At 36.4% G+C, this 23375-nt stretch overlaps 1 protein-coding gene across 5 annotated transcripts in view; it reads left to right on the forward strand.

Moving 5' to 3' along the window:
* Positions 1-23375, forward strand: part of APAF1 (apoptotic peptidase activating factor 1) — a 31349-nt gene that overhangs the window by 713 nt on the left and 7261 nt on the right. For 3 of the 5 annotated variants that reach the window (XM_030238262.2, XM_050970110.1, XM_030238261.2), the window contains exons 2-22: positions 537-678; positions 949-1138; positions 2404-2601; positions 3584-3767; positions 6743-6855; positions 7362-7493; positions 7997-8235; positions 9171-9338; positions 10115-10246; positions 12117-12230; positions 12795-12973; positions 14366-14492; positions 16411-16536; positions 17135-17266; positions 17796-17921; positions 18882-19043; positions 19311-19439; positions 20212-20337; positions 21161-21280; positions 21932-22057; positions 22405-22530. In XM_030238262.2, coding sequence (XP_030094122.2) covers positions 541-678; positions 949-1138; positions 2404-2601; positions 3584-3767; positions 6743-6855; positions 7362-7493; positions 7997-8235; positions 9171-9338; positions 10115-10246; positions 12117-12230; positions 12795-12973; positions 14366-14492; positions 16411-16536; positions 17135-17266; positions 17796-17921; positions 18882-19043; positions 19311-19439; positions 20212-20337; positions 21161-21280; positions 21932-22057; positions 22405-22530 — 3087 coding nt within the window. In that variant the 5' untranslated portion in view covers positions 537-540. Of the gene's footprint in view, positions 1-536; positions 679-948; positions 1139-2403; positions 2602-3583; positions 3768-6742; positions 6856-7361; positions 7494-7996; positions 8236-9170; positions 9339-10114; positions 10247-12116; positions 12246-12794; positions 12974-14365; positions 14493-16410; positions 16537-17134; positions 17267-17795; positions 17922-18881; positions 19044-19310; positions 19440-20211; positions 20338-21160; positions 21281-21931; positions 22058-22404; positions 22531-23375 lie in introns of those variants that run through there. The other 2 variants (XM_030238263.2, XM_030238264.2) reach the window with 2 other exon arrangements.

Raw genomic sequence — 23375 nt, forward strand, 5'->3', positions numbered from 1 at the left:
TTTCTTCAGACATTTGGTTTTTCATGATATGGAGGAAGAATGCGAGTTTGAAGTTGCGTGTCCAAATGCTGATAAAGGAAGGTATAGCGCAGTCAGTGGCAGTGTTGGGTGCTCCCTCTTCCATCACATGGCAGCATCCAAGTGTCCTTGTATGGAGTCTTGAGTTTGGAGACAGCAATGCGTTTACCCCGTGCGATGGGACCAGTCCTCTTTCTCATCCTGTTGACCCAATCACATGATCCAAGGATTTAAAAAAATTTGGGGGCTGTAGTGAATGGGGAGAAGACCTTTCTATGGAGACATTTAGCAAGGTGCTTTGGTTTTGTAGCTCTGAAAGTGTTTGTTTATAAACATAAGTTCATAGGAATGGGGAAAAGAATTCATATTTTCAGAATTAGCTGGCACATTGCTATTCTTTCTGATTTTAACACCAAAACTTCTAAGCTGTTTTAAAACTTCCTTCCTATATGCTTGTAAGTTATGTTCCCAGTCTGACTTGACTTCACCCCCTCTCCCTGCTCTTTTTCACACTGAAGAAATATGGATGTCAAGAGTAGAAACTATTTGCTTATGAATCGTCAAGCTCTGGAAAATGACATCAAGACTTCTTATATTATGGATCGTATGATTTCTGATGAAGTACTGACATTACAGGAGGAGGAGAGAGTGAAGCAACAGGTAGAATTCTCTCTCGCTGCAATTTCTCTTCCTAGTCTACTCACATATTTTGCCTGTATTATATCCTTTCTAAAAATAGTATTTTCTGACTCTCTGATTCCTGGATTTGTCAAATTTCAGCACACAGTTTTTGTTGCTCTTAATAAGGCTAAGGGCTTGGTAAGTTAAAGGATATTTCTATAACTATAAATAGTCTATCATTTACAGAGTGATAAATTATTTCTGAGGTTGCTTAGTTTTGTATAATACCTCTTCTGTTTTTTTTCCTAGAATACACGGAAGGAGCGAGCAGCTATGCTAATAAACATTATTCTTACAAAAGATAATAATTCATACAGATCCTTTTATAATGCACTGCTCCATGAAGGGTACAGAGATCTTGCTGCGCTCCTTCAGGACGGCATTCCTGCCGTCTCGTCTGGTAACAGAAAGAGTTCAATGGATGGAATGACTTCCTACGGTCAGTGAAACTGCAGCTGTCCCTGTGCTTGGGTTTGAACACAAGCTGTCTTTTTACTCCTTAGAAAGTGGCTATGTGTAATAATGTTCCAATGAAAAAGGAGCCGATGGCGTATTTGTTTGTTTTGGTGGTGTAGTAACTATGTCTATTTCATCTACTCAATATGGCAGGAGAGTTGCAACAGTTACAATTTTTATAGGTGATCTTGAAAGCATTCGTAGTGAATAATGCTGATTTTAAGAGGCAGGAGAACTGATGCTCTTACAGTTTTCTCTAATTTGTAACATTTTTGTTATAAGTGAAAGGAAGACTCTCATTTGTATGCATTAAAAGAAAATCTTGTAGCCTCCAATATTCTGATATTTATCTTGAAGGGTAATCTGGAATCTCTCAACCTACATTGATCTAGTTGATCATTGATTAATTGATCTAATTATTAAGTTACTTAATACTTTCCACCAGATTTTTTTAGGTACTCTATATAAGTTATATATATAACCTTTACCTGCATTGTCATCAGGATCATCTTTGACTGACCTGAAAAATAAATGTGTAGTTTGTAAGGGGCAGAACCTTCTGTCTGCATATGACTAACTGCCATATTTACTGGCACTGTACATTTAATAAGTGTCAAAGACATGTGGAGTTCAAGGCTATGTTATGTAATCAAAGTTTATCGGTTATGTCACTCCACATGGCCACAAAGTGAGCAGATGAAATGCACATTTCCCTTCCTGTTATGCTTTACCTCTTTTAAGTTATGCTATCTCAGCTTAAATCAATGGAAGTCTTGTTTGGACCCCAGTGCTGTGCTGTGAACTGCCAAGGAAAGGCCCTACACAGCATCCTTTCCTCACTGCTGCATCCACAGTGTGGTGACTTCTGGCTGAGAAAGTGACTTGTTTGTTGGGTAGAGTGATGTTGAGCTCCTGTGTTTGCCACAGTTTCCATGGGAGATGTTAATTCTCTTTTCACTTCTAGGGATTAATGTAACAAGCTTTCTTCATGCAGTTATTAATTTAATCACTGTTTTAGACAGGGGGCTAGTTACATGCTAAGTAATTTATTTCTAAATAACTTTTTTTTTTTTTTTTTTTTAGTTTTTGGTATTTTGAGTCCAGCAGGTTTTAGGGCATTTTTATGGAACGTGAGGTGGGGAGGGAGCCCACTAGTTATTTTGGGTGAAGAGTTGTTTGGTTGGGTTTGAAGAGGCATCACATTTAGAACTCATGTTTTATTTTGATGTTTCTTGTTCTTAACTTTAGTGAAGACCATTCTCTGCGAAGGGGGCGTACCACAGAGACCAGTTGTGTTTGTCACTCGACCAAAACTGGTAGATGCTATTAAAAAGAAACTGTACTGCTTGGGAAGTGACCCAGGTTGGGTCACAGTTTATGGAATGGCAGGCTGTGGGAAGACTGTTTTAACAGCAGAAGCTTTAAGGGATTCTCAGCTCTTGGAAGGTACTTTCAGAAAAACATCTGTATTTTTATAAAAATCAATTTAGATATACATGTATTGGACATGTATGGTGCAATATCAAACGTCACCTTGGAAGTGTTTTGGATTTCTAAATTTCTTAGGTGATTCTGAAATATTTGCTTGCAACATACAACTTTTATAACCATGTAGTGGTTTAGGACCACTAAGTATTCTATTAATTTTTAGAAAAAGGTTTTGAATAGTTTTTCCCTTTAGAATCTGCATTGGTTTTTGAGAGTAGATGCATCCTTAGTTAACTTGAAATTGTTATTTTTGTTAGTGCAAAATAATATACCTAGTTATATTCCTTTTGGGCATTGCTTGTAAGGTCCTCAGACTCCTTGCTATGTGAGTTTAAAAAAATCTTGCTCTCACTTTTACATAGATTTTAATAGTGAAAGGCATTTGTGGTGATTAGTCTTGCCTTACCTTAAAGTAGGTCATAGATGCAACTGTTTAATGGCATTTTTCCTTGCATAGGACACTAGGAGGAGAAAGCAGGACTTGGCATTTAAGAAAAAAACAATGTAGGGATAGCTACTATAGCGTCCCCTGCTACAGCTGACTCTAGATATCCCCTTGGTCACTGTTTCAGGGTTATTTTTAGACCCCAGGCTCTGAACTCTTGCAATACTACACAGTTAAAAATGTAAATGGTAGGTGAGACTAGCAGGAAGATGGATGCAGAAGGGGCTGTGGAAGGAAGATGTGTAGAAAGGAGGGACAGCAGCATCAGTGATGGTGTGGAATTTCTGTGGGTACTTGCCCTACAGAGTCTTTTCCTTTAAAAGTAAACAGGAGTGGTCTTGTAGAACCACCCTGTGGTGTTAAAAGTAGAGATGCAAGGATGGATTGCAGCAGATTTTAGAGGTTTGTATTATAATTAATGCTGACTTACTACTGTAAGTTGCTATAAAATATTTAAAATTATTTCAAGTATATTAATATTGCTTTTCTTGTTAGATTGCTTTCCAGGAGGAGTTCACTGGATCTCTGTTGGGAAACAAGACAAAGCAGGGCTGCTCATAAAACTTCAGAATCTCTGCAGCAGATTGGAACATGACTCCGCTTTTTCACAAAGGCCACCACTTAACATTGAGGAGGCTAAAGATCGTCTTCGTTTGCTGATGCTGCGCAAATACCCCAGGTGATGTCAGTAAAATCAAATACTACTCTTTTAACTGATTAAACTTTGCAGACCAACTTTGGTCTAATCATCTGAGCTGTCTGTGTTGTGGTTACATGTGTCTACACAGGTCTACATGTTTGGCTTTTTAACCAACTTCCTAACTTAGGCTAATAAGACTTCTATCAACAAACTTTCTATCATGTTAACTAGCTGTGCAGGAGTCATATTCGCTTGAAAAAGCAAATAGTGAAATAATGAAAGATGGGTTTAAATAGTGAAAGATGGGCACAAGCAACTGGAAATAAGGATTTCTCTAACTTTCAGTGTTCTCACTGTGTGTGTAGACTGCTTTCTTGATATGTGAGGATCATACTGCAGAAAAGTCTTCCTTTCCAGGACAGATGGTGTCTTTAGAAAGTGTTTGGTCTAGAGGTACCAAAATGAAATCAGGTTTTCATGATGTGACCAATTCATTCCAAGAAACCAGTGTCTTTCTCAGTCATTGCACAGCTTTTTTCACCTTTGAGCAATAGTTTTTGTTATTTGCTGAGGATTTAATTACTCTCTGGGAAAATTTGTACTAAACGAAATGAGCCTGCTTGTCAGTGAGTTATCTTGGGAGTAATACTCCAGCCTTGTGATCTTTGTAAATAGCAGAGTAGAATATAGTATTTCTGTACAGGGAAAAAACCAAATCTTTCTTTTGAAGAAAAGATGTGGGAAATATTGGCAGGTCCTCCAAAAGAAATCTATCAGCTGAAAGTGCACTTTTCCTTGAAGGATGTGAAGTGGTTGTCTCCACTGACACATTTCCGTTGTTATTTCTTGTTTATTAACAAACAAATCAAAACTCTTCAATACAGAAGTGGGCATGGCAGGAAATAGAGGGGAACATGCCTGGGAGTAAGGATCATAGAGGGTGCTAAGTGTATGGGAAACAAAGCTTCTCTGCAGCTTGGAAAGAAGCTGCTTCTGCTTCTCTGGTTCTTCCAGAATCGGAGAAGAAGCTGGTTCTGGAATTCTCTTTGGCAACAAGAAGTCACTTAGCTATACCTGGATTCAGACAGCCAACCCTGTACATCTCTTGGGAATAAAGTATTAGACAAAGGATTCAAATTTTGAAGCCAGTATGTTTCTTGGGATTAAATTATTAGTCAAGTTAAAAATGGAAACTATGTTATACTTTAAAATGAGAAATTAATCTCCTGTGATTGTAATCACAGGGTTTTGTTTGTTGCTTTGGGGTGTGTTTTTGTTTGGTTGGTTTCTCTAAGTTTTTTTTAAATAATCCTAATTAGAATTTAAGATTTGTTGGTGTGACTGGAGGAGAAAAGTCACTGGTGCCTAATGAAGGGGAGGACTTTGAAGTGCTCAGATTAATTTAAAACATACAATCAGGCTATAATTTATGTCACCCATCATATTTTCAATCATGAAAGAACAATAAAATGAGCCCTTTATGGCTATGCTAGTATTCTTGTAAATGGTCTGATTTATCAAAAGGTTATTAATAGAAGATCTGTATAAAAATGTGATGGGGTATCCAAGACTTAAATGTATCTTTGAGAATGCGGTCTGATGTGTTTGCACTTCTTTAAGGAGGATCAAATCCTCATTTATGGGCTGTGATGGTGTAAGTGCCATGTAACTGAACAAAAATGTGAAAGTTTTGTCATGCTTCAGTGAGAATTGGACAACTTAACCAGTAACTAGTGGAGTGGAAAATTCCATCCCTTAAAAAACAAGCAAAGTAAATGGACACAATTTGTAGGATTAGGTGTCAATAGCTAAAACTCACTGAAGGCAAATTACTGTTATTAAGTTTCGTACATCTGCTTGCCAGCTAGTCCTTTTGACTTCTTGCTCCCTTAAACCCAGTCTTTTAAAAACAGTTTTCAGTAACTTCTCTGTCATATATAGGCAGGTGTAGGGAAGTCTACTGTACATTATTCTGGTGAGACTCCATCTAGGAATCTACAAATGTGGCTGGCCATACAACTGGAATATGTAGTCAGTATGAAATGTCATTTATGTAAGAGCCTTGCCATTCAAGACAATTGCTTTACAAGAGGGTTAGTCTCATATAGCTTTCCAAAGATTCAAGAAGAAAATTGAAAACTCTTGAGTCAAAAGGAAACTTAAATGCTTTCCCACAAATGTCATCACTAACCTGTGTCAGAGTTATCTACTTCTATACAACTCTTTTCTTAATTTATGATACCTAGTGACTTAAAACCAGTAAATATTTCTGGTTTTCCAGGCGTCTGCTAATGGAAATGTTTCCCAAAACACTGTTTGCACTTCTGTTGTAGCTATGAAATAATAAATGGTAAATGCCTTTTTGATTAAACTGCACTCAGTTTTTTGCACAACTGCATTCAGTTTTTTGATTAAACTGCATTCAGTTTAATCACAGAATCACCAAGGTTGGGCGAGACCTTCAAGATCATCAAGTCCAGCCATCAACCCAGCACACCACCATAATCCCCTCTCAGCCTTATCCCCTAAGTGCCACATCCAGATAGTTCTTGAATGTTTCCAGAGACCATGACTCCACTGCCTCCCTTGGCAACTTATTCCAGCGCTTAACCACTCTTTCACAGAAAATTATTTTTTCAAATATCTAATCTGAACTGTCCTGGTGCAATTTAAGGCCATTTCCTCTCATCCTTCCACTTGAGACATGGCAAAGAGACCAACTCCCACCTGGCTACAACCTCCTTTCAGGCCATAAAGATTGATAAGGTGCCCCCTGAGCCATCTTTTCTCCAGACTAAACAAGCCCAGCTCCCTCAGCTGTTCCTCTTAGGACATTTTCTTGACCCTTTACCAGCTTTGTTACTGTTCTGTGGACATACTATTAAGATATTCTGCATACTAATATAAAAATATGCAGTGATACTTTGTAAATTATGAAAATGTCTTTTCTTTATTAAAATGCAATGCTTTATTTTAGCATTAATAGTTATCTGAAGTATTTTTTCTCTCACTAGGTCTCTTTTGGTCCTGGATGACATTTGGGATTCCTGGGTGTTAAAAGCATTCGACAACCAATGTCAGGTACTCATCACGAGCAGGGACAGGAGTGTAACAGATGCTGTGGCTGGTAAGGAACAGTTTCCTCTCCTGCACCACGGGTTTTGTGTGTCTGTGTCTCCAGATGGTTCTTGTGAGCTTTCAAAAGAATTTGATAGAATCTGTGCACAAGTGGCAAGGTTTTAGAATTCTGCTTTGAAAGATTTTATGCTCTTTATGAAATAAGTGTTGTATGTTATCTCGAAAGTTACATGTTTACATTGATGAGTGCAGTAATTCTCAACAGAAGAAATTAACCTCTATGACACTGGTGCTGTTAGACTGATTATCTCTAACACTATTCACCAGTGACTGCCCATAATGCATTTGTCATTATTAGCTTATAGTCTGGTTTTTTTCTGTGTATGTGTCTCTAATGCAAACTGATTCTGATAAGTAGAATTTATACTCTTCTTAGTCCTATAAAATACTATGCAAAAAGTCATGAAGCTTTGCTCCAGATTTTGCTTGGAAAATACTTTGAATTTCCACGTTTTTTTGCATTAGTTGAATTTTTTTCCGTGTTTCTGTTTCTAGGCAATAAATACGAGGTTCATGTGGAAAGTGGACTAGCACATGAGAAAGGACTGGAGATTTTATCCCTATTTGTGAATATGAAAATATCAGATCTTCCAGAACAAGCTAACTCTCTTGTAAGAGAATGCAAAGGTATTCTAGTTGCTCTTTGTTGTACAATTTACAACTGAATTTAATTTTTTTTCTTCTATATTTTGACTTAAAAATAGAGATGGGGACATCCTTTAGTACTACATATGTTAAGTAAAATACAAGGGCTTGTTAAATGTTTTGGAGGGTTTTTTTAAGCTTAGCTGAAGTCTCATCTTGATTTTTGGGTAGTTTTCTTCAGTATATTTTCTCTCTGCACCACAATTATGCTTAAATATGGGGATGTTAAGCATATTTTTGGGTAGTTTTCTTCAGTATATTTTCTCTCTGCACCACAATTATGCTTAAATATGGGGATTTAAGCATATTTTATATGCTTAAATTTGGAAATGTCTACATGGGGTGTTTATTTTATTTAGCTCTGGTCCACACCTCAAGAATTTAATCAGTGTATTGGGAATATTACCTGTTTCAGTCACATGACCATCAACTGTTGGATTGTGTTCCTTGATGACCTCTAAATCTGATTTAATCTTTTCCTTCAGGTTCTCCTCTCGTGATATCCTTGATAGGTGCATTACTCCGAGACTTCCCGAGCCGCTGGGAATACTATCTCAGGCAGCTGCAGAATAAGCAGTTTAGAAGAATAAGAAAATCTTCCTCCTATGATTACGAAGCCCTTGATGAAGCAATGTCCATAAGTGTTGAGCAACTGGATGACAATTACAAGGACTACTATAAAGACCTTTCTATCCTCCCAAAAGATGTTAAAGTACCTACTAAGGTAATAAAAGCAGTGCAGAAACCTTGTGGTTTTTAGTGAGATACAAACAACAACCTTAAAGAATTCTCAAAATTTATAATTGTCATGAATAACTTCTACGGTATGTAACTTAATAATAATTGCTAGATTGGGTAGATTTGTTCCATTATTGCATCATGACTTGTATTGTTAGTAGTGAAACTAAAATAATCATAACTGAATGAACATATTCATACAGTTTATCGATGCTCTGACTCCATGATTTCAAAAGGCTGAACAAATGCTTTATTAAACTATTTTATATTTCACTAATACTATATTATAAGTATACTAAAGAGATACTAGACTAAAAAGATACTACTCAAGAAAAACCTGTGACTGTCTCCTGACAGTCACAACAAAGCTTTGACTCAATTGTTCAATCAATCCAAACAACCATGACCAGATCCCAGTTAACAAATGACTCTCAGTAAACAATCTCCACAGCACATCCCACATGTGCCAAACAACAGGAACAGCGAGTAGGGATAAGAATTGTTCTCTTCTCTGAGCTTCTCATTGCCTTCCCCAGGAAAAATCCTGGGAGAGAGAATTATGTCTCTCTGTTCAAAGAATGTGAATACCACATAAGCTTAATCTGCATTCCGTATATTGTTCTTTAATTAGATTGTAATTGAGCTCACTGAAAGCTTGAAAACTGTTATGTGGAATTTGTCTCCTTTTATGGTCACCATAAATCAGCACAAATAGACAAAACATAGGTTAACTTCTAATATCTGTCCTGTGGTTTGCTATGAAGGAATTGGTAACTTATTAAATTGGTTACCCTTTGGGTCTATATTTGTTAGTATGCATTTTGTTGACAGTTAATTGGTAGCCTTTTATAATGTTCATACAAATCATATTACAACTTGGTTCTGATTCTCTTCTCTGTTTATGTGTAAATATTTTTTTAGGTTCTCTGTATTCTTTGGGATATGGAAACTGAAGAAGTTGAAGATATCCTACAGGAATTTGTTAACAAATCACTGTTGTTCTGTGATCGTAATGGGAAGTCATTCCATTATTATTTACATGATCTTCAGCTTGACTTTCTCACAGAGAAGAATCGCAACCAGCTTCAGGTAACGTGTCAACTGAGACTTGCGTTCAACTTTACTCTCCGAAGCTGAGCATCTTTCAGAAAATGTTGCTTTGTTAAATGGTACCCTTGAGTAGCTTCATAGCATAGGTCCAAATTAAATTTAACTTAAGGCTGACCAATTAAAAATATTTATTTTCAGTTTGAAACTGTGGGGGGATTTCTTGATGGTTCCATCTGCAGCTAAGAAACTGCACTGAGAGAAGACTCTATAACCGTTATTTCTCTATCAGATGTTTCCAGCAGGAGATTTAATGTTCCTCTGTTGGTTCCAAAGACATCAAGGCCCTACCAGAATAGAAAAAATGCTTTTTGCTCCTTTTTTTTTTTCAGTTTAAGTCAATACATTTAGGAAGATGACCTATAAGTTGGGCTCAATTTCAGTTCTGAAAGACAAGGCAGAAAGAGTAGACGGGAAGAAAAGACAAGTTTTTTGTCTTGCTTTAGAAGGATCCTTTTTTTTTTGTTGTTGTTGTTGGCTACCCACATTTAAGATGAAGAGAGATTTGGTAGCTAATCTCAGTCTGAGAAGGAGGATTAACAGCTTGCTTTTCTGTCTTTCAATATACAGAGAATGTTTCTGGAGAAGTCTTTAGCAGTAAATTAGGTTAGGTGTACAGTTTTTGGAAGGTAAGCTTTTTTATTTCACTTGTTAATGTATTACAATTTAGAAATAATATTATTCCTCAATGCTATTTACAATGTAATATTAATACTTAAGTGCTCAGTGACAAAAGTGTGGTTTTTTTCACTTTGCAGGACCTACATAAAAACATAGTAAATCAGTACAAGAAATACTACAAGCTTAATACCCCTGTTCTGTCTCAAGAGGATTGCATGTACTGGTATAACTTTCTAGCATATCACATGGCAGGTGCCAAAATGCAGCAGGTGGGTTCTGACAGGTGTCCTGTGCCTCCCTTTTTCACCCACTCTTACCTCTGCTTTTCCCTCCAAGCATGCTCCCAGTTAAGCCTCTCTTTTTCTTGACTTTAGTCCAGCTGGATGAACACTCAGCATAGAGTCTCTAGGAGGTCCTCTGATACTCACTGTCTCTTACAAAAATTGCTTTATTTCTACCCTTTGTTGAGTAGAAGTCTTGTTTTTTCAACCAGTGCTTGAGAAGATTTCCTATTTTATATCATGGCTTGTGGTTTTCTTTTCCTTTTTAAGAAGCTTTAATAAGAAATTTTCTCTAAACCTTTCTGAAAACCCAAACTCTTCTTTATTGTGTAATAATACGAGTAAATTGATTTCATCAGAGCATTTTATCAGTTAATTACTTTTTTATCTTCAGAATTCTTGTTAGCTTTTTTCTCTTATGTCATAGAGATTTGTGTGTAAAAATTCATTATCTGATTTCAATAGCAAGAAACCCCCATCAAGAGCTAGATGGGCAAGTCTCTTGTTTCCAGAATTGTCTTGGCACCTTAAAAAAATTACTGTCATTTTTGCCAGCTACTCTTCTTTAGATATTGAGCTATTATGAGAATGAAATCATGCAGAAAGATTAATAATTGGTAGTTTCACTTGAATTTGAGTTTCAAATGTCTTGAATAGTGTTTGGTCATGGTTGTTAATTGCTTTATTTCAGAAGTACTCAATCCTTTTCATTTGAGCTTCTTTCAAGATGGTTCATCTGACTTATCATATAATACACTTCATGGATTTATCTCTTATAGGAATCTGCATAATTAATGTTGGTTACAAGTCTAGGTGTTTTGAATCATATTTGTTTCTTAGTATCTTTAGTTTCAATGTGTAATGAAAATGTTTTTACTGGCAGCCTTTCTACATTTTGTAGAATTAGCTTCTCAGAAGTCTTTGGCCTTGCTTATTGTGACCATATGCTTCCTAGAGTTTATATTCTATGTATCACTCATTTTTCATTATTTAGAAATTATTTCTACTTGTTGGAAGGCTAAGGAAGCTAGGAGGTATTATTTTTCTTTGTTTAATGATGATAATCTTTTAATCCTCGTGGTATTTATTGATTTTAAATTGGAATATGCTTTACACCTGTGCAGTGTTGCTGCTAAGCAGTTTTTCTGGAGGAGAGCTAAAGAAAACATTGTACCAATGCTTGTTAAAGATGGTCATCTAACTAATAGGGATAAAGTTCAATGCTTTTTTTTACCTGAGTCTTTAATAATACTCTCAGACCTTGTATGCCCAGCCCCCTGGTTTGAGGACTATGAGTGTGGGAACAGGGGCTTTTCATTTGTGGAGACAGATGTGAAATTTTAAGGGACTGACTGGATCAGTTGAATGTTCACAAGTCCATAGGGTCTGATATGATACAACCCAGAGCACTGAAGGAATGAAAGGGTGTTATGGCAGGACTCCCTTGATCATTTACCAATGGTTTTAGGAGTTTCAGCATCTCTTGGGAAGATCAACAATCATTATTAGCAGTGATCTTTGCTAGACTGAACTAGAAGCTGCTTTTTCAGAGTTAAAAAACCAGGTCTCGTGTGCTGCAGAAGCCAAGAACGGCTCTGTACCTCCATCTCCTGTCTGACTAGCTGTATCAAAGAGCAGTTTAAAATAACAAACTTAGCCTTCTGTACACTGAATTTTTATAACAGAACAATTAAGATACAGGAAACAGGAAATTGCCTAAGTTTTCAACCAGAGACAGTTGTACCGAAGTATATTAAATACCTAATGTATTTCCTGTGTTTTTCTTTTTCCCCCTAAGTAGATTCTGTTGTGAAACCTATACTCTTAAATAACAAACTTAAATTTGTATTTCTTTTAGGAGCTCCGTGATCTTATGTTTTCTTTAGATTGGATCAAAGCTAAAACAGAATTGGTGGGGCCTGCTCACCTGATTCATGAATATGTAGAATATAGTTCAGTCCTGGATCAAAAGGTATGATTTTAAAAGGTAAATGATCAGTTGGTTCCAAATACAGTTTTCCATTCTGTAATTGCATTTGGTTGGATGTATATATATGGCAGGTGTACAGAAAGCTTACAAAACCAAAGCATGAAACCAGTATTAAATTGAACTTTAACTTGGAGAAGGTAAAAATGAAGGAAACTCAGTTTTCTGTTTGAACTTCAGTGTGTAAGTGGTTGGCCATGGAACCCACTAGCTATAGTGATCAGTACCTAGGGGTGGGTGTGTAAGTGCTCTGCTTTTGAGGAGGTGTAGAATTATGCTGACCACTTGGAATAGTCTTTCTGATATTTCACACTGCTTATTGAATAAATCACTATTGCTAGTATTCTTTGTTTGAAAAATAAGGATACTGTGCTTTCTGAATAGGAGAATGAAATATTTCAATCTACTGTATGTATTTGCTAATATAGCTTAATAAAAAAATAGAGCTAAGGGCTTCTATAAGAATATTAGCTGTCTAGAAATTTAAAAAAACCAAGGAAATGAATCCTAAGATAAATTTATGTTATCAAATGTCTGCTCTGTATTTAGGATAGCACAGTGCGTGAGAATTTCCAGGAGTTTCTGTCCTTAAATGGGCACCTTCTTGGACGGCAGCCGTTTCCTGACATCATTCAGCTGGGTCTTTGCCAGCCAGAGACATCAGAGGTGTATCAACAGGCCAGGCTACATGCTCAAAGGGAAACAGGAACATTTTATTTGGAGTGGATGTAAGTAGCTGCAGCCCATCTGCTGATATGCTGATCCCTTGACCAAGGAAGTAATTTAATATGCAACTAAATACCATGTATGGTAATAAAAGGATCTGTGTAAGAACTGCTGGGGTTTTCTTCTGGGGAAAGAAGGTGTAATAATTTTCATGAACTTGTGGGAGAAGGGGAACCCATGATATGTAAGGTGACAGCAATCATTACATAAAAAAAAATTGAGTAAAATATTTACTTCTGTATTCAATTATTGTTCCTTTTTAATAACAATGCAAAGATGATGATATGATACTTTGAATCTTCTTTAAATAGTTTTATTTTAAAGTTAGAATTGTAGTGCCAGTATTTGGTATGTTAGTGTATGTTTTTAGGTTTTAAGTTAAACTGTGACTTTAAAAAGGAGAGCATTTGTGCCAGCTTGCAAAGTTTTATAAAGTAGCGAGATGGGAAATTGTAATCTCTACACAATCTTGAAACTTGTCCAATTTAAACAATTCTTTGTCATTACTGCATTTTTGGAAGTTGTTTAAGGAAAAAATATATAGATCTACACATTTTCCCAGCCTTGTTCAATAGTCATTTGACCACGTAACTCTTTGATTCTGTTTGATATTTCTCTTCTGCTATTTGTAGTACTTGGTGCTTATAAAACAGAGTGACTCCATGTCAAGCAATTATAGGTCAAGCCAGGCAGATTAGTGCCCTCTTTGAATATTTGGTGATTTTATTTAGCAAAACTCCTTGGAAATGGCATGGTTCAGAAGAGTCAATATCCAGTTCAGGAGAGAGAGGTTGTGATCATTCATCACCAAGTCATCTCATTACAGTGCCAGCTGTCTGTGTTAAGATCTGGCTAAACAGGATGACTGTGATTGTTACTAACTCTTAAGTTTTTGTTGAAGTGAGGCAAGAGTCATTTAAGGTGAGTTAGATCCTGTACCTAATCTGTGATTGAAAAGTGCTGATAGACACAGATCTTATTTAGCTATCTAGTTATAAGAATCGAGCCATTGTCATGGAAATTAAGGAAATTTGCACAGATCCAAGCAAATCTACTAGTGTTTTTTAATATGCTTGAAAAGGAAGAGTTCTCCTGCAGAACAAGAATTTTCAGGAAAAAGTCTATATTTGGAAATACCATATTTCAGATCATAAAAATGTTATCTTTCTTGGTATCTAAGCTGGAACTGTTGGAGCACAATATAAACCTTTGAGTGAATGTTGGAATTTGTGCTTCCTTTATTAGTTCAGCATGAAGGCTGAGAGTTAGGGTCTAGTGGGTTTTGTTTGTTTATAAAGCTTGCTGCTCAAGATGTGTGAAAAAGTGTTAATCTTCTTAGAGATGATTTTGAACAACATAAAGGCACTCATCTAAACAATTGTCTTACCCTGTAGAAATAAGAAGTCCTTGAAAAATCTCTACCGGCTGGTTGTTCGTCCACATAGAGATGCAGTTTACCATGCCTGCTTTTCTAAGGATAGACAAAGAATAGCATCATGTGGAGCTGATAAAACTCTTCAGGTAAAACACCTGTGAATGAGTCAAAAGAGGTGCTGTGTACCATTTCAAAAACATTTGTTAAACAGTCCTGTCACTTTTCTTCTGTTGCTAGGTGGAAATGTTTGGATCTAGATCCTAATTGGAGACAAATGATTGAAAAGGATGTGTCATTGCATAAATGCCAATTTTCATGTTCAGAATAGTAAGCATTATCTTCAAGAGCTGAATGATGGGATTTTAGGGTTTATGCCCTCGCTGCCCTAATGTGTGAACATGAGATGATATGGAAAAGGTCACAGCCCAGCAATGCACCCCAGCTTATTTAATATTTGCTTGCAAAAAATGTTGTTTCCAGTCACAGTAGGCCTTCTACAGTACTGAATAGCAGTAAGATGTTTTGGGTACAGCTTTACTATTTATATGAGATGGTAGTGGATGTTATGCCGCTTTAGTGTTTAATTAGTTAAATGCCTTAATGCATAAGAAATACATCTGTGGAGAAAATTCCTGCAGCAGAGGATGGTATTAAATTGGATACAGGCCCAAAGCGCTTAGAAAGCAGTTTAGAAAAGACAGAGAGGAATGTGACTAATATAAATTTGCCAGCAGTCTGCCTGGAGGGGAGTCAGCCAGCTCAGCAATCAGCCAGCCAGTAACCTGGTAAAGTACCCATATTCAGACAGCCAAAGGTAAGGGAAAAGAACAGCTTTGCTGCAAACCTTTGGTATTGTTTTGGATGCTTGAGAAGTTGAGTACTAAGTTGCTGCTCATTTGGCTACTTACTGTGTTATTACTGGGTTTTTTATTTGCTTATTTTATTTGCTGGCCTGTACAGAATTATGATCATGGCATCCACCTAGGAGATGGCCTGGTGGATGTACTCGTGCTGTGCTGTAGTTGCTGTGCTGGGCTTCTGTACTGAATGGCCTCATTATTGACACTGCAGATTGCTTATTTTTTTTCTTCATTTTACACCCAAGAAAATCTCTGGGTTGCAATTACATTTAAACTAAACTTTCATTGAAGAGATAATAGGAAAATTAGCCATAATCCTTTTTTTGTTTTTTAAACTTTGAGCTAATTCATTTTTTTTCCTAATTATGGCCTAAACTTTTCAGTTTTCAAGGCTACTTAAAAAAATGATTGCTGGATTAAGAACAGATACTCTGCAGAACTTACTGTGAAGGTAGATTTCCTGTTCCTTCACTACTTATGTTCTTAATTGAACAAATACCAACCATTTAATTGTCATTAGTATGTCTGTTCAGTAAAAAAAAACCTCTGAAAAGTGCTGCAAAGAACACCCTGTGGTTTGTTTTAATAATTAAGAATATGTAACCTGAGATGGAAAGGGACACCTGATTTCCACCCCCTGCCCAACCCAGGCTGTAAAGTTAAATCCCAGAATTTGAGGAAATGGATTAACATATAGCACTTTTCCCCAACTGTCCTTTCATTGCCTCTGTCTAACTTGAGACTGAAATATGTGACAATTTTCCTATCAATTTTTCCCTACTTATTTTTGCTTTTTGTTCTTCCAATCATCAATTCTGTTGAAATTCTTACTTTAGATGTATGGGTGTCCCATACATATAAAACTGGAATTTGTAGTTTTATGAATATCTTAGATTTTGGGAATAGATTGTGTTTTCCAGTTACTGTTAGAATAGGCTTTGAAAGGGCATGGCTCTTAGCTTAGAGTGGGGGTAGAACAAAAAATATTTTGAAAAGTCAATTTTTGCTAATTCTCTTACAATTTTTGTCATCCTTGCAGGACTTTACAATTACGTTATTGTCCCTGAAATTATGAATGCTTTCAAAAAGCAACCCATTTTTTAAGAGCTTGCATAAAGAGAGCTGTTCGAGCTGATAAAGGAAACTTTTATATACGTTGTCAAACTGTCTGCAAGTTATAAGGATTTACTGTTCCTTGGTTTAGGTGTTTAAAGCAGAAAGTGGAGAGAGACTCCTGGAGATAAATGCCCACGATGATGAAATACTCTGTTGCGCTTTTTCTGCAGATGGTGAATTTGTAGCAACTTGTTCAAGTGATAAAAAAGTCAAGGTAAGGGAATGAAGAGAAGATGATCCTTTTTTTCAAACTCACAATTTGAATTTCTGTTTAACTAACTCAGCACAGATTCTTAAAACTAAAGGTGTTTTAAACTGTCTTAAATTATATGTGGATAATTTAAAACTTGACAAACAGAAAAACCCCACTTGTTACATAAAATAAAAGATACTTAATGTTAACATCATGCATGCAGAATTAATCACTTATTTTTTTTGTATCATCTGATGTTTCTTTTTAACTAGAACATAATGTGTGAGTCCAGTCCTACTCATAACATGAGATGAATCTATTCATAACTCTTTTTTTAATGCTTCTTTTCTGTTACCTGGGAAACAGTTGGGATTTTTAATTCCTCATTATAGTAGCAAAATCTTATTGGAATTCCAGAATTTATGAGATTCTAATTTTGAATTATGACCTTTGCCTTCATAATGTCTTGCTTCTTTATTTAAATATATACTCTTTCCTCTTCAAAATATTTTTGAGGTATTATTAGAAATGTTTTAGGAGTTTATCTGTATTTCCAGATTTTTAAAAACAATTACTTTAAATACATTTAAAAGTGTGTTCATCTTTTAATTCTGCCTAGGTCTGGAATTCAAGAACAGGCCAGTGTAGGTGTGTGTATGAAGAACACTCTGAGCAGGTCAATTGCTGCCAGTTCAATAACAAAAGTGGTCAGTACCGTCTGGCCACCTGCTCAAATGACACTTTCATCAAAGTAAGTGGAAAAGGGTGAGGTTATTCTCATGCTGTTTGTCATAACAGGGTAGCTGTTGTTGAAGAAATTTATCTAAACATGGTGAAGTAATGTTTTTTTAATGAGCTGGTAGAGGAGACATGGCAACAGATCAAGAGTGTTGACTACAGCTCTGTTATCAGATTTCAGCAAGGCAGAATAGGAGTGTTTATACTCAGCAAAGGAGAATGGGCAGGTCCTCTGTTGGTAGGGCATGAAGGTGAGGGCTTTGGTCTGATGATATTCAGACTGTTCAAGACTAACTTAAGAGACTTAGATTTATTTAATTCTGATGTTAATAGTTTTCATGCATCTTACCAGATAGAGGTAAATTGTAGGGTAGCCCAGTGCTTAGCATCCAGTCCATGAGTATGTGGGTAAAACTAAGAAAAAATAAAAGTGATGTTTTGGTTGCCCCTGTATGATTTTGAGAAGAGAATGAATGATCTGTCTTTCTGTCTTTGAATGATTCATTAATGTGATGATATTTATATGTTTATTTCTCTTACAGATTTGGGATTTGAATGAAAAATACTGTAGAAATACGATGATAGGTCATGAAAATTCTGTCAATCACTGCAGATTTTCACCAAATGATGAATATGTTGCTAGCTGCTCAACAGATGGAACAGTAAAGGTATACAGTATATTTTTAAATCAGCCCTTTGTTTTGATGATGGATGGGCAGCTTTTACATCAAATGCAAAATATGTATAAGAAAATTTTATGTCTGCATGATCAGCTTTAATGAATTAAATCCTGAAACAGTTGATTATTGGTCCCATTTGTAATGCAGGATTTTGAAATGGCTTGTCCAGTTCTGGGGGGAAAAAAGTTGACTGCTTGTAGTTGAAAACAAATTCTAACTAGCCTCATTTTGAATGTTTTTGCTCCCTAATACACTTTGTTAAGAAAACATGAGTGGGGAGTAAAAATTGTTTAACCAGAAATAGTAGTAAATTTTTAGGTTAATTGAAAGTTTTGTCATCTCTGAAAATGAATCATCAGAAGACATAAAAATTAAAAGCAATTTCCATGTGCTGTTTTCTTGTATGCTCTAGAAGAAAACTGAGAGGTTTGTGTTTCTCTGAGAGTGTAAGTATCAGGAAAGAAGGATTGCTGTAGCTGTTGTTCATAAGGAAAAATATGGTGAAGAGGATAGAAATATTCCCTAGATTTTTGATAGGACCCTCAATGAAATTAAGGTGCAAATCTAGATGTGTACCAGATTTCTCATGGTGAATAGATTGTTTACAGAGTTGCAGGGTAGGTGTTATGTTTGGTTTTATTCTTTTTTAAAGTAGAAGTTCAGGCAGCCTTGTGGCTGGAATGATAGGAGGGGAAAAGGAGAATGTTCTGCTACAGCATAATCCTTTTTGTGGTTTGTTTTTATTTCTTAATTTTTCTCCTTTTTTTAGTATATAAATAATTTGGACTTGTGAATATTCTAGTGCTATTTGTTGACTAGGGAAAGTTACAAAGAGCTTTTGTGTTTTATTCTCTGCCCTTTTTATTAAGAAGTAGTTGGGAGCTCTCTCCTGTTGTATTCTGTACCTACATCAGCCAATAGATTGTGTCTGTTTTCTGTTTATTCCAGCTTTGGGAAGCACGCTCAGGAAATGAACTGAAAAGCATTGAGATAAAAGATTTCTTTAAAAATGCAGATGAACAACCAGATGATGTGGAGGTTTTAGTAAAATGTTGCTCTTGGTCCAGAAATGGTAACATGATTTTGGTGGTAGCCAAAAACAAGCTTTTGGTAAGTACCTCACTTTGGTGATCTTTTGGAGGTAGTGTATTACAGTATAGATAGAAATTATGATTACAGATAAAATTCCAGGCCATTAAGATCTTTCAGACAGAAGTGCCTGATTTCAAGTGTGAGTAAATAAAAATATGTCGTCAACAACCCTGTGACTAGAGAAATACCTTCTGAATTCAAGAATGTAGAGTGTTGAGCATAAAAGCTATTTGTCAGTAGTGAAGTCATTCAGACAGGGTTTCTGTTGCAATTATGTGTTCACAGCTTTTTGACACCAACACCTGTGGTTTGTTAACTCAAGTCATTGTCAGCCATCACAGCACAATCCAGTACTGTGACTTCTGTCCTGGGGATGAGTTAGTAGCAGTTGCTTTGTCTCACTGCTCTGTTGAGGTAAGTGTCTGCCATATACCACTGAAGGCTACTTGCAATTTAAAATGGTACATTTGTCCTGGTAGTTTCTCATATGCAGAGCTAAAACAAATGCTGGTTTTAGCAGGCTTTTGGTGTACTCCATTCTTTTTAATTTTCATTTGCTTCCTAAATTTAAAATACCAGCTGGGAAACAATGTTTTAAAGTTACATGTTGGATGATGGAACCCACATTTATCTAAAACTAGACTAGTCTACTAAGTGTATCTAAAGCTGTTCTTGTCACTCTCAGGGGTATTGCTAAACTCAAACCAAACCCTCTTTCCTTCTGTGTGTGGGTACATAAGAAGGAAGGAAACATCTAGAACAACTTTGAGGGTAGCATGGCTAGAGTAGGTCTGTACAAATATCAAGTTTGGGGTTGGGGTTAGTTTGGGGTGGTTTTTTTTTGTTGTTTTTGTCTTGGGATCTTTTGGTTTTTCAATCTTCACAGTCAAGTAGAACTTGTATTTTCTTTATAATGTGATTTTTTTCTTTTCCCTGTCTCTTTTAAAATCATGGCAGTCGAAGAGGCTGCTGATTCCATTTCCCTGACCATTGAAATCTGATAAGCAGGCACAGTTCTTGTTACATTTGATTTCAGAAAAAGAATTAAGTAAACACTAGAAGACATAGTAATTAAGTGTCTTAGTAAGTAAGTAAGCAATTAGCAAGTAATTAGTGTACTTGCACTATTTTCACTGTAAATGCAATTTAAATACTTTTGAGTTTTTGTCTCATGTTTTTATTGTAGTTATGGAATATTAAGTCTTTATCAAAAGTGGCATATTGCAGAGGACACATGAGCTGGGTTCACTGTGTGACATTTTCACCAGATGGATCTTTATTTCTGACTTCATCTGATGACCAGACAATACGTGTAAGATAACTTTTCTTTTTTGAAATATCTGAATTTAGATAGATATTAAGTCATCCTTTTAAGGAATTTTTTATTGTAAAATTGTATATAAAATACATTAAAATATACTTGTGTGTTTTTAATGTAAGTTTATAGTCAATATAAATGTAAATATTTGTTATAAAGTAATTTACATATACTGTAAAATGTGCTGGCTTTTTTGCTTTATTTACTGTTTATCTAAATTTCCTCTAGTTTTATCTATATGATTTTTTAAAGTCTGGTTGCACTCCAAGAGTGATTATAACCTTCTGTTTTGTTTTGCACTTTATCTGAATTTTGAAGATTTTTCAGGATTCTAGCAGACTTGATATGTTTTGTTGTTAGGTATATTTGCCTGTTAGTATTTAGGATAGATTACTGTAATTGTAATGTCTCATTAAAACCTGTGAAAATATGACTTTATCTTACCAAGGCAGCCTTTCCCTTTCTCCCAAGTTAACCCATACATTCTTGAAATTTTGAAAGCAATTGAAATGCTTTTTGTAATTGGATTTTAATTCTGCTCTTTGTATTAGAAAATTTTGGATGTTACAGCTGTGACTCTACACACAGGGGAGTCTTGTAGTCAGCCTGGAAAAAAAAAATTCTATTTCATCCGTCGCAATCACTGTAGTAACTGCACAACTTTCCCCAGTATCAAGAACAGCAGAATTTTCATTTTCATTGTTTTAAAAAGTCAGTGTTGCTTAAACTTTATAAGCCTTCGGTTTCAGGTACTGTTACTCAGCAAGTTTTATCCTGTTCTTTAATAAAGCTAATGCAACACTGTGTTCTTCAACAGATCTGGGAAACAAAGAAGGTGTGCAAGTCTTCTGATGCTGTGCTGAAGAGTGAACTCGATGTTGTTTTTCACAATGGTGAAGTGATGATTTTAGCCATCTACAATCAGAAGTATTTACAGGTAAGGTGTATTTACCAATGTTTTAGTATGTTTGACTGTTACCTGCAAATCTCAGTGGGAAACTGAGAAAGCACTGAAAAAACCTCTTGTGAACCTCTGGTTCTTGGCTTTCAGGAGTTGAATCTGTCACAGATGACTCAGTGTATGATAACATTTTTGTATCTAGAAACTGTGCCTAGTTTAGTAAGTGAAAAAATAGAGTTTAGGGGAATTTCTATGCTGATGTTGAAACTGAGTCTGGATGCAGAGGACCCAAACTCATCCCTTCCTGATGGGGCTCTGTGGGCCCTCCAGGTGGCTCAGATGTGCACAGCAATGTGTAATGTGTACAGCACCCATAGATTGGGTGTTACACAGCAAAGGATGTAATGCTCCAAAGCTCTGTGTAACAGCTGAGGGAATCATCTCCAGCTGGGGCAGTGAGAGGTGTGAGCCCAGATTTGCACTAAAGGAAGTAGTGGCTACACTCTCACTGCTGTGGGCCCTGCCACACCAAGTGCTAAGTACACCAACATCCAAAGTGGTTTATGAAAGTAACTCGTAATTTAAAGTTCATGCTGTTCCCTTTGGCATTGTCAGCTCTATATGGTAGTTTATTTAAGTTTAAATTTTAAAATATTGTAATACCTTAATTACATTCCTATTTTACAGCTTATCAATGGAAATACAGACAGTGTTATTATGAAGACAGCAGCCCAAGAATCCCCCATTTCTTGCTGTTGCTTGAGTGAAGATCTTAAGTTTGCAGCTTTTGGACAGGAGAGTGGAACAATAAAGGTATTAAATCCTAATTCTGTTTTTAAAAACAGTGGAAAAACACTCTTTTTTATGCTTTTTCTTTTAAAATAAATGTTATTTGGATGACTTCATACAATCATATTCTTCAATATAGTAACTCAATTTACATTTGTGAGTGATATCTAAATTAAAATGACTTAAAGGTAATGCTAAGAATCTAACTCTGAATTTCATTTTACCCAGACTAAGCCAATAGGAATTTTTGGTTGTTCCAATGCAGTGACTTAAAATTTACAGTCTCATGTAATTTAAGAAAGAATTTGCATGTTCTTTTTTTTCCTCAAGTGTGTCAAATAAATGCAATTATTATATTGTTCATTGTGAAGATACTGCAGTTGTCAGATGGGAAGGTTCTGAAGTCCTGGGAGGCCTACAGGACATCTGTGCAGCGCTGTCGATTCACACCTGACTGTCAGACTCTCATCTCAAGTGCTCATGATTCAGTTATACAGGTTTGGGCAATATTTAAAAATATAATGCTGTAACTTACTTAAAATAAAGGGCTTTTATACTATAGATAACATAAACTCAGTAAATGACTACTGTATTCTGCATTGCTCCATCCAGGGGCAAGGGAGTGTAGAAAGTGTAGCTTTTATGTGATAATGAATATTACAGATTTTCTGTTCTTACTGCTGTGGATGCTAGAAAGGCTTTGAGAAGAGTAAAAGAAACATTAGCTGTCCAACAAGGTGGCTCAGCAGTTCTGAAATGAGGGTTTGGGATGCTGTAAGTCTGTCAGTGTGCTTGCTTCCACTGTCTTGGGAAGTGATGTAAAAGGGGGCTGGTGTGCCCACCCTGTCCAGTGCAGTGCTAAGAACCAGCTAGAAATAGAGTGGCTGCACTAATGTGGGCTCAATTAGGAACCTCTGCCTCTCAGCAAGGTGGGTTTGCTGCAGGGGTGCATTCTGGTGTTTCTGTGTTAGCATCACCCACCTCTGGGCTGCAGTTCTGCAGTAAAGATCCATGTTTCACTTGGAGCTTGCTGAGCCCTGGTTTGTCCTGCAGAGCACTTCAGAGTGCTGGCAGGATCCCTAGGAACGTGGTCCAGCTGCTCAGGAGCCTTCAGGAGCCCACACAGCCAAACCTGGAGTTTGAGCAAAACCTCCAAAGCACTCCTGGGTGCTGATCCTCAGCCTGGGATCCTTCTCCTGGCCCTGCCATGGGAAGCATTTCTGCTGGCCCTCAGCACCCTCTGGTGGGCTGAACCCCTGGGACTGTCCCCTGCACACACAGCTTTCTGTTCACCCTGCTGCAGGAAACCTGTTCCTTTGAAAACTATTAAATCATTGCTGCT

This window comes from Serinus canaria, chromosome 1A (genome assembly GCF_022539315.1).
Source record: "Serinus canaria isolate serCan28SL12 chromosome 1A, serCan2020, whole genome shotgun sequence".
Taxonomy (NCBI): Eukaryota; Metazoa; Chordata; class Aves; order Passeriformes; family Fringillidae; genus Serinus; species Serinus canaria.